Source organism: Penaeus vannamei, chromosome 23 (assembly GCF_042767895.1).
Source record: "Penaeus vannamei isolate JL-2024 chromosome 23, ASM4276789v1, whole genome shotgun sequence".
Taxonomy (NCBI): domain Eukaryota; kingdom Metazoa; phylum Arthropoda; class Malacostraca; order Decapoda; family Penaeidae; genus Penaeus; species Penaeus vannamei.
Window position 1 is genome coordinate 37,160,481 of NC_091571.1, and position 10,000 is coordinate 37,170,480.

A 10,000-nucleotide genomic window follows, 5' to 3' on the forward strand; every position below is an offset into this window, starting at 1 on the left:
GCTTTCTTACTTACATTTACCATATATCTATAAATGTATATACATATACATACATACATACATATATATATATATATATATATATATATATATATATATATATATATATATATGTATGTATGTATGTATGTATGTATGTATACACATATACACGCATCAAAACAACCAGCCACAAATGCTAAAGCCAGCCTTGCCTCCGTCTGCAGCACGGAAGGGGAAACTCTCCTATGAAGAGCCGATGACCCAGCCGCCAGAGTTGGACGTCGTGATGCTGGTGGACGAGAATACCTGCGACGACTTCATCTACGAGCACCTGGTGGGTCCCTTACCTGGCGTCCTCAAGAGAATAGCGCAGGGGAAGAACGTCAGGTGAGTTTGGGGGGCTATGAGGGGGGTGGGGGGGGGGAAGGGAGGTATTTGTCCACCTTTTTTTTGGGGGGGGTCAGTAAAGTAGATTTTTTTTTTTTTTTTTTTTTTTTTTTTCTTTCTTTCTTTCTTTTCAGGAATCTGGTTGATGTTATATCACCTGAATCTTTTTTCTTTTTTTTGTCATTCATCACCTGATTTATTTTATTCTTTTCATGAATCTATTTCATGTTATATCACGTGATTTTTTTTTTTCAATTGTCGATTTTTTTTTCTTTTCAGGATCTATTTCATGTTATATTATCTGAATCTTCTCTTCATCCCCTATTTTTTCTTCATTTTTCGTGTGTCTATTTCATGTGACGTCACCTGAACCTTTCTTTTTTATCCCGTTTTCTTAAAAATATATAAATCCCGTTTAAATTTAATCTAAATCCCGTTTTTTTATTGTAAGTTTAAAATCCGTTTTTAAATTATAAGTTTAAATCCCGTTCTTTTTATCTCGTTAAATCCCGTTGTTTTTTTTTTGTTTTTTTTTTTTATCCCGTTCAAATCCTGCTTTTCATATTTCAAGTTTAAATCCCGTTTTTTATCCCGTATAAATCCCGTTTTTCTATCCCGTTTAAATCCCGTTTTTTATCCCGTTTTTTATCCCGTATAAATCCCGTTTTTTTTTTTTTATCCCGTATAAATCCCGTTTTTTTTATCCCGTGCAAATCCGTTATTTTCTTTTTTTTTAGTCAAAATTCCGTTTTCCCCCTCTTTTTTTAAATCCCGTTTCCCGCCAAAAACAGCGACGTCAAGATGGGCCTCCTCGGCTACGGGTCCGGAGGCGGCGACCTCGTCTACTACTCCGCCTCCTCCTTCCTCTCCTCGGCTTCCCGGCTGAGGAAGACCCGCCCTCAGGACACGCAGCTCCCGAGGGCGTCCCTTCTGCAGGGTATGAGGGCCATTAGCCACTTCCCCTTCCGCCCAGGGTCCATCAGGGTGGGTTTGGTGGTCCGGTGCAGCGACCAGGACCTTCCTCAGGTATGGTGGTTGATTGATTTATTTTTTTTATCTGTTTATTTGATGATAATAACAGTCTTGAAGCTGAAGAAAAATACAATAAATTGATAAAACCTTCGGGTTCCCGTGTACGATACCATAAGATTTGTATGTGTGTGTGTGTATGCGTTGTGGTTATGTATTTATATGTGCGTATACGTTGGGACAGTATATGTATTCATCCCTGTGAGTATGTGTGAGTGTTTGTATGTGTATATGTGTGTTTCTGTGCATGTATGTGTGTGTGTGTGTGAGAAGGAGAGACAGAGAGAGAGAGAGAGAGCGAGGGAAAGAGAGAGAGAGCGAGAGCGAGAGAGAGAGAGAGGGAGAGAGAGAGAGAGAGAGAGTGAAAGAAAGAGAAAGAGAGAGAAAAGAACAGAGAGAAACGCGCACCCCACACCAAGAACTCCTCACTTCACCCCCAGCATTACCCCCCCCCCTCCCCCCTCCCCCCCACGAAAATCCTCATGACCTCCTCTTCCCCAACAGTTCACCGAGAGTCTCCCACGAGAGATGGCTCGACGTCGGCTCTCCCTCTTCACCCTCACCCCTGACCTCCTCCTCTTTGACCCCAGGCGACCCAAGGCGGTCAGAAACACGATAGGTGAGCAGTTTCATTCTCGCAACAGCTTGATCGACGAGATAAGACAAGCAGTGTTGTCAGTGTTGGTCCCAGTTGCCAAGCGCGGAACAGAGGATCCAAGGCTATTGTGTTGGTTCCTGTAACTGATGATGTTTACTCAGCTGCTCAAATACACACAGATGCACATACGGATGCAGATACACACACACACACACGCACACATAAACACACACATACACACACACACACACACACGCACGCACGCACACTCAGAATCACACACAATCACAAATACATACACACGCACACGCACGCACAAACATACCGACAATCACACACACACACACACACACAATCACACACACACACACACACACACAGACACACACGCACACATTTGACAGCACCAGGATAACTCAGGCTGCATCCCTCACTGATCTTACGCGTCCACACATACACTGATAAACCCATCCTCATTCCCACACTTCCGGATAATTCATTTATAATACTTATATAATAAATACGAATAATAATCATTACGATAATGAATAATACTTATTAAATGGTAATGAATCATACTCATTCACACACTTCTGGATAATTCATTTATGATACTTATACAATGAATACGAATAATAATTATTATGATAATGAATAATACTTATTAAATGGTAATGAATAATAATTATTATGATAATGAATAATACTTATTAAATGGTAATGAATAATAATTATTATGATAATGAATAACACTTATTAAATGGTAATGAATAATACTCATTAAATGGTAATGAATAATACTTATTAAATGGTAATGAATAATAATTATTACGATAATGAATAATACTTATAAAATGGTAATGAATAATACTCAATTCCCACACTTCCGGATAATGCAAGTCCGTATTCCCGACCGATTCCAGGTGTGGACAGGTGGCACGTCTACAACCTCAGGAACGAGCGTCATCACACCAAGGACTCCTGGAGTGTAAGGAAGCCGGACTCCAACGTGGCAAAACTGGCCTTCCAGGTAAATGTGTCAGGTATTCTTTGTTAGTGTCATAATTCTAGGTAATATGTCAGGTATTCTTTGTTAGTGTCATAATTGTAGGTAATGTGTCAGGTATTCCTTTTTTCCAGGTAATGTGTCAGGAAATCCTTGTTGGTGTCATAATTCTAGGTAATGTGTCAGGTATTCCTTGTTAGTGTCATAATTCCAGGTAATGTGTCAGGTATTCCTTGTTAGTGTCATAATTCCTTCCAGGTAATGTGTCAGGTATTTTTAGCGGCCTAACTCCTTCCAGGTAATGTGTCAGGTATTCTTTGTTAGTGTCATAATTCCAGGTAATGTGTCAGGTATTCCTTGTTAGTGTCATAATTCCAGGTAATGTGTCAGGTATTCCTTGTTAGTGTCATAATTCCAGGTAAATGTGTCAGGTATTTTTTAGCGGCCTAACTCCTTCCAGGTAATGTGCCAGGAATTCCTTCCAGGTAAATGTGTCAGGTATTCCTTGTTAGTGTCATAATTCCAGGTAATGTCAGGTATTCTTTGTTATTCATAATTCCTTCCAGGTAATGTGTCAGGTATTCTTTCTTAGTGTCATAATTCCTTCCAGGTAATGTGTCATGTATCCCTTAGTAGTGTCTTAATTCTCCATTAGTAACGTGTCAGGTATTACTTATTTTTTGATTATTGAAGGGAACGTGTGATGGTAATGTGTTATGTATTTCCTAGCATTAACATGAATTCCCTTCTTTTACTTTAATTACGAGAGAAGAAAATATGTGTCAATAATTTGTCATATATTTCCTAGTATTCTCATTCTTCCCATTTTCTTTCACTACAACTAAGGGGGAATGTGTCATACATTTCTTAACATTCTTATAATCCTCCTCTTAAATCTCGCTTCAATAACGAGATACAGAACACATGATGGTATACTTGAACATCTCTCAGTAGTAATATCATTTCTCAGTAATAATATCAACATTTATCAATAGTAACCAACATTTATCAGTAGTAATACCAACATTTCTCAGTAGTAATATCAATATTTATCAATAGTAACCAACATTTATCAATAGTAATATCATTTCTCAGTAATAATATCAACATTTATCAATAGTAACCAACATTTATCAGTAGTAATATCAATATTTCTCAATAATGATATCAACATTTATCAATAGTAACATCAACATTTCTCAATAGTAATATCAACATTTATTAATAGTAATATCATTTCTCAGTAATAATATCAACATTTCTCAATAGTAACATCAACATTTCTCAGTAGTTACATCAACATTTCTCAATAGTAATATCAACATTTCTCAATATCAACATTTCTCAATAGTAACCAACATTTCTCAATAGTAATAACATTTCTCAATAGTAACCAACATTTCTCAATATCAACATTTCTCAATCAACATTTCTCACCACGGGACGAGCACCCTACCGCAACCACAGTCGACGCTGACCCCTTACTCCCTCCTCCTTCAGAGCGGCGGCGGAGTATTTACCGTGACGCCCCTGAGAGACGAATCCAAGGCCGCGTACTACATGAAACTCTTCAGGAAGGTCCTCAGCCGAGCCATTGTCAAGGTCGTTCACAGCGCTGAGGACGACCGCTCCACCAGGCAGGCGTAGTAAAGGTCACGAATAAAAATAGAAGTGTCTGGCGAGATAGATTTTTGTTCGTTTTTGTTCAGAATATAATTTTTTCTTCCTTTTTTGTCCAATCTCGAGAGCATCGAAGTATCGCTAGGAAAAAATTGAAGTGTCTGGCGATTTTTTTTTAATTTTTGTTCAGAATATATATATATTTTTTTTTTATCCAGTCTCAAATGCAATGAAGTATCGCTAGATTTCTGAACAATGAACTATAGCTAGATTTCTACGCGGTAAATTATCGCTAGATTTTTGCGCAATGAACCATAGCTAGATTTCTACGCGGTAAATTATCGCTAGTTTTGTGCGCAATGAACCATCGCTAGATTTCTGTGTAGTGAACCATCGCTAGATTTCAGCGCATCGAACTACCACTAAATTTCTGCGGAATGGACCATCGCTATTTTTTTGCTGAATGAACACTTGCTAGATTTATGCGCAATAAACCCTTGCTAGATTTCTGTGCTGTCAGCTGGGACCATCAATCTCATTCAGCTTTTTCCAATCAATTTAGATGAATCACTTCTCACATCTATAAATAATTTATATCCTAAGTAATTATCTACGTCCATTAGTTAGTTAGTTGCACCAAGCTTAGAGAAATTATTTAATATGAAACAGAAGAATTACTCTAATCTGCCTTTTCATCTCTGCTACATTTCCATCCTTCTCATGACATAAATTTTACAGTTCTCTCGTCCTTTTCCTTAAATAACACTCATTCTCCAGACTCAATTTGATATCTCGAATGTCTGGGAAAAAATGAACATACGAAATGAATTGGTTGATAAAGCCGTATATAAGGTTTCATCAAGTGTAATGCTTTATTAATTGTGAATTGTGTAATTTTTAAATATAGAAACATCAAAGTTCCCGTTCTGTTTTTTATCTCCTGTGGGAAGGTCTACCATTCTGTCTTAAATAAGGAGAGAGAGAGAGAAAGAGAGAGAATGATTGGGGGGGGGGGGGGGGCGGAGGGAAGGAGGAGAGAGGGAGAGAAAGAGAGAGAGAGAGAGACAGAGAGAGAGACAGAAACAGAGACAGAGACAGAGAAAGAGAGAGAGAAAGAAAGAGAGAGAGAGAGAGAGAGAGAGAGAAAGAGAGAGAGACAGAGAGAGAGAGACAGACAGAGACAGACAGAGACAGAGACAGAGACAGAGACAGAGACAGAGACAGAGACAGAGACAGAGACAGACAGACAGACAGACAGACAGACAGACAGACAGACAGAAAGAGAGACTGAGTATGTGTATTCTAACCATGCTACGCCAAAAAAAAACTATTGAAGTAACCATACAAATATCAACCATGAAGTAAGGTCTATTCATAAAACCATAACAAATATTTGTAGGGAGAACACTATACACTGGAACCGCCTGAAAATCAACCACGTCACAGCTGGTGGTAAAACATACTGTTTGGCTTATGTGTATCAGTTTACAAGATATGGCGAGAAATCTTGTGCATTCTGTACCGTGAGAAAATAGTGTATAAACATTTCACACAAACCCAGACTTCTTGTTTGCAAAGAAGACAAGTAAATAGATATAATTGTGTTTGTTGCACCGTTTTTTTCTTCTTAGTTTAGTACAAGGTAGATATAAAAGTACCTTGGCCTAAAATGTATGTTAATAAATAGTGTTAAATTCAAGAACATATGCAAAGGTACAACTTTATTTATGATAGGCAAGTATAGGAAATTATATATATATATATATATATATATATATATATATATATATATATATATATATATATATATATATATATATATATATATATATATATATATATATATATATATATAATATATATATATATATATATATATATATATATATGTATATATATGAAATTGCTCCTTGGTATTCTATTTTTCAACAATTCAGGAAAAATAATTCATAACTGAATAAAAAATAAACAATTTTTAAAAAATTAACGATCGTACAGATATAGTACGATACATGTAAGATTTACAAAGTAATAAATAATTATAAATAATTATCATTTTACCTCATATGCCATACCATTTACTTTACAATCATATCTCTTAAAACCTGACTTTCGTAATTTCCTTCTCCCATTCCTTTTAATTCCTTTTATTTCCCATGCTTAATACAACAAACATCCAAACAAAACCACAGAGAATTACTAACAAAAATACTTCACATAACACACACAAACCCTCACATGTTGCACACGTCCTTTTATCAATAATAAATCAATAATAACCGGGAAATGATAAGGAATACAATGCAGACAACACGCACGGTTACAAATTTTATTACAATAGAGATAAATATTCAGAAATAGATAAATAAACAGCAAAATTGTGTGTTTGGGATGCCGCTTCGCAACTGCAAAACCCAGCAGTGATAAGATAGAAATGATATGGATGAATCACCACAGATAAATCTATCTGTATCTATATTTATTCTTCCACGAGTGAGTAATATCCTGCACACAGTCATTTCATAATCCAAAAATAAATAAATGTCTACAATATATGCAATATATCACCACAAACTAGCACTGGTTTATTTAAACAATTACTTTGTTGTATTCTAATAAAAATGAGTAAAAAAATAAGAAAAAAAATACTCTCCATAAAGATACACTATACCACCAGAAATTAACTTAATTAAATTATCACTTTATTGTATTATAATCAATAATAATAATAATAATAATAATAATAATAATAATAATAATAATAATAATAATAATGATAATAATAATAACAATATTAATAATAATAATAACAATGTTAATAATAATGATAATAATAATAATGATAATAATGATAATGATAATAACAATAATAGTAGTAATAATAATATCAATAAATTCTATAAAACTATCCTCCAAAAACATATATTATTTTAAAAAGAAAAACACAAAATACAAAAAATACCGCCTAAATATACATTATATTACCTTTTAAATACACTCTCTCAAAGGAAAAAAAACAATTACAATACACCACCTTCAAAAAAACAAACAAAAAAATCCACATATTAAAATAAAAAAAACGAAAAAGAAACAACACAAAAAAAGAAAAAAAAATCCACAAAAAAAAAAAAACAAAAAAAAAGCGAAAAAATACAAAACTAAAAAAGAAAACTAAAAAAAATTCACAAAAAACTAAAAAAAAATCCACAAACCAAAACACAAAAAATAAATAAATAAATAAAAATAATTCCACAAACTAAAAAAAAAAAAAACGAAAAAAAACTCCACAAACCAAAACACAAAAAATAAATAAACAAATAAAAAAAATCCACAAACTAAAAAAAAATCACAAACCAAAAACAAACAAACAAACAAAAAGAAAAACTAAACTACGGCGGAGGCCCGAGCTGGCTGGTCATCTCCCGAACCGTCGACACGAGCACCTCCATCAGGTCATCCAGGAGGTCATCGTCGATAGCCCTGCGAGCGAGGCCGTGCCCGGTGGTCACGAAGAGGGAGTTGTCCACCAGAGCCACCAGGGAACCCACGAGGGACCGCGTCACCTGGGGGAGGGGGAGGAGAGATTGAAAGAGGGAGACGGAGAGGAAAGAGGGAGGGAGGGGAGAGGGAGGGAGGGAAAGAGCGAGGGGAGGGGGGGAGGGAGAGGGAAGGAAGGAGAGGGAGGGAGGGGAGGGGAGGGAAGGAGGGAGGGAAGAGGGAGAGAGAGAGAGAGAGAGAGGGAGAGAGAGAGAGAGAGAGAGAGAGAGAGAGAGAGAGGAGAGGGAGAGGGAGTAGGCAGAGATAAGAGGAGGGAGGGAAGGAGGGAGGGTAGGGAGGGAGAGATTGAGAGAGGGAGGGAGGGAGGGAGGGAGAGGGGAGGGAGGGAGAGGGAAGGAGGGAGGGAGGGAGGGAGGGATGGAGGGAGAGAGGGAGGGGAGGGGAGGAGAGAGGGGAGGGAGGGAGATATTGAGAGAGGGAGGGAGAGAGGGAGAGAGGGAGGGAGGGAGGGAGAGAGAGAGAGAGAGAGAGAGAGAGAGGGAGAGAGAGAGAGAGAGAGAGAGAGAGAGAGAGAGAGAGAGAGAGAAAGAGAAAGAGAAAGAGAGAGAGAGAGAGAGAGAGAGAGAGAGAAAGACAGACAGACAGACAGACAGACAGACAGAGACAGACATACAGGCAGAAAAAGAGAGAGAGAGGCAGAGGCAGGCAGAGGTAGTGACAGACAGAGACAGAGATAGAAAGAGTGATAGAGAAAAACAGAGTGAGACTGTAACATCTAACCATTGACCTAATCCTGAATGCATTGAGACGAATCTCCAGACAATCACTCTTATTCAAGACTCTTAATACCACAACCAAAGCATATAAAAACCTCTAAATCAACATCACCCACGCTTATAAACAAACCTACACAAAACAAACGGATACGGAAAGCAAGACACCCACAAAACAGGCAAAATACGTGATTGAGGATGACGAAAGACCCAAGTTGTTGTGTCTGCCAAGCTTCCGGTCCCAGCCAAGGAAGGAACCGTGACGCCTGTCAAATGTGACGAGTTGTGTGTGTATAGATAAAAAAAGTGGATTTTCAAAGTGTTGTGCGTGAAATAATTGGGTTATTGTTGGCTGAATGGAGGTGGCTAGGATTAGAGAATAGGATCGTAAAGTAGTGTATTATGAACATATATAATATATGCCTTAGAGAGGAGAGAGGGAGAGATCGAGAGAGGGAGAGAGAGACAGGGACAGACAGAGACAGAGGCAGAGACAGAGACAGAGATCGACAGAGAGAGAGAGACATAAACAGAGACATAGACAACGAGATAGAGACCGAGAGAGAGAAAGAGAGAGACAGAAAAAAGACCGATAGAGAGAAAAAGACAGAAAAAAGACCGATAGAGAGAAAAAAACAGAGACATAGAAAGAGAGAAACAGAAACAAACAAGCAAGCAACCCGACATCCAGCCCACCGACCTGCAGCAGCACGGGCGAGGCGAGCGTGGCGAGCCCGACCGCCGCTGCCATCACGGGTGACTTGGCGGCGTCCACACTCGTCATGGCCGACCTGACGGACCCGATGGCGCCCTCCCAGTCCAGCCTGAGTCCCGGCACCATGTAGCCGAGGTAGGGCGCCACCAGTCGAGCCACGGCCACCACCAGGTCGCCCCAAGAACCTTCGTCCTCGGTGGCCTCCGTCTGTAGGGGGGTGAAGCTCGAGCACAACAGCTTGAATGGGACTCGATGTAGACCTATATGCATGCACATACTCACGATAAAACATACATACATATACACACATACACACACACACACACACACACACACACACATACACACACACACACACACACACACATACGGGACCACCTGAACTTAGCTCT

The 10,000-nt window shown here is 38.2% G+C and overlaps 2 protein-coding genes across 2 annotated transcripts in view; one reads left to right on the forward strand and one right to left on the reverse strand.

Moving 5' to 3' along the window:
• Positions 1 to 5,544, forward strand: part of LOC113809014 (apolipophorins) — a 72,903-nt gene extending 67,359 nt beyond the window's left edge. The window contains exons 54-58 of the mRNA XM_070137311.1: positions 207 to 369; positions 1,161 to 1,395; positions 1,903 to 2,017; positions 2,920 to 3,026; positions 4,503 to 5,544. Of these exons, the coding sequence (XP_069993412.1) occupies positions 207 to 369; positions 1,161 to 1,395; positions 1,903 to 2,017; positions 2,920 to 3,026; positions 4,503 to 4,649 (767 nt within the window). The 3' untranslated portion in view covers positions 4,650 to 5,544. The remainder of the gene's footprint in view (positions 1 to 206; positions 370 to 1,160; positions 1,396 to 1,902; positions 2,018 to 2,919; positions 3,027 to 4,502) is intronic.
• A 2,457-nt stretch (positions 5,545 to 8,001) lies between these two features.
• Positions 8,002 to 9,884, reverse strand: LOC138865994 (uncharacterized). The gene is made up of 2 exons (XM_070137496.1): positions 9,594 to 9,884; positions 8,002 to 8,185 (listed from the first exon to the last, which is right to left on the reverse strand). The coding sequence occupies exons 1-2, from the start codon at positions 9,882 to 9,884 to the stop codon at positions 8,012 to 8,014; spliced, it is 465 nt and encodes a 154-aa protein (XP_069993597.1). The 3' UTR covers positions 8,002 to 8,011.
• Positions 9,885 to 10,000: the final 116 nt, after the last annotated feature.

What these genes read in the sequence shown, in the direction of transcription:
- LOC138865994 (XM_070137496.1), bottom strand. Translation starts at nt 9,884, where the DNA reads ATGTGCATGCATATAGGTCTACATCGAGTCCCATTCAAGCTGTTGTGC. An exon ending in CCTCGCCCGTGCTGCTGCAG is followed by an intron (nt 8,186 to 9,593) that starts GTCGGTGGGCTG and finishes CCCCTCCCCCAG; the next exon opens with GTGACGCGGTCCCTCGTGGG.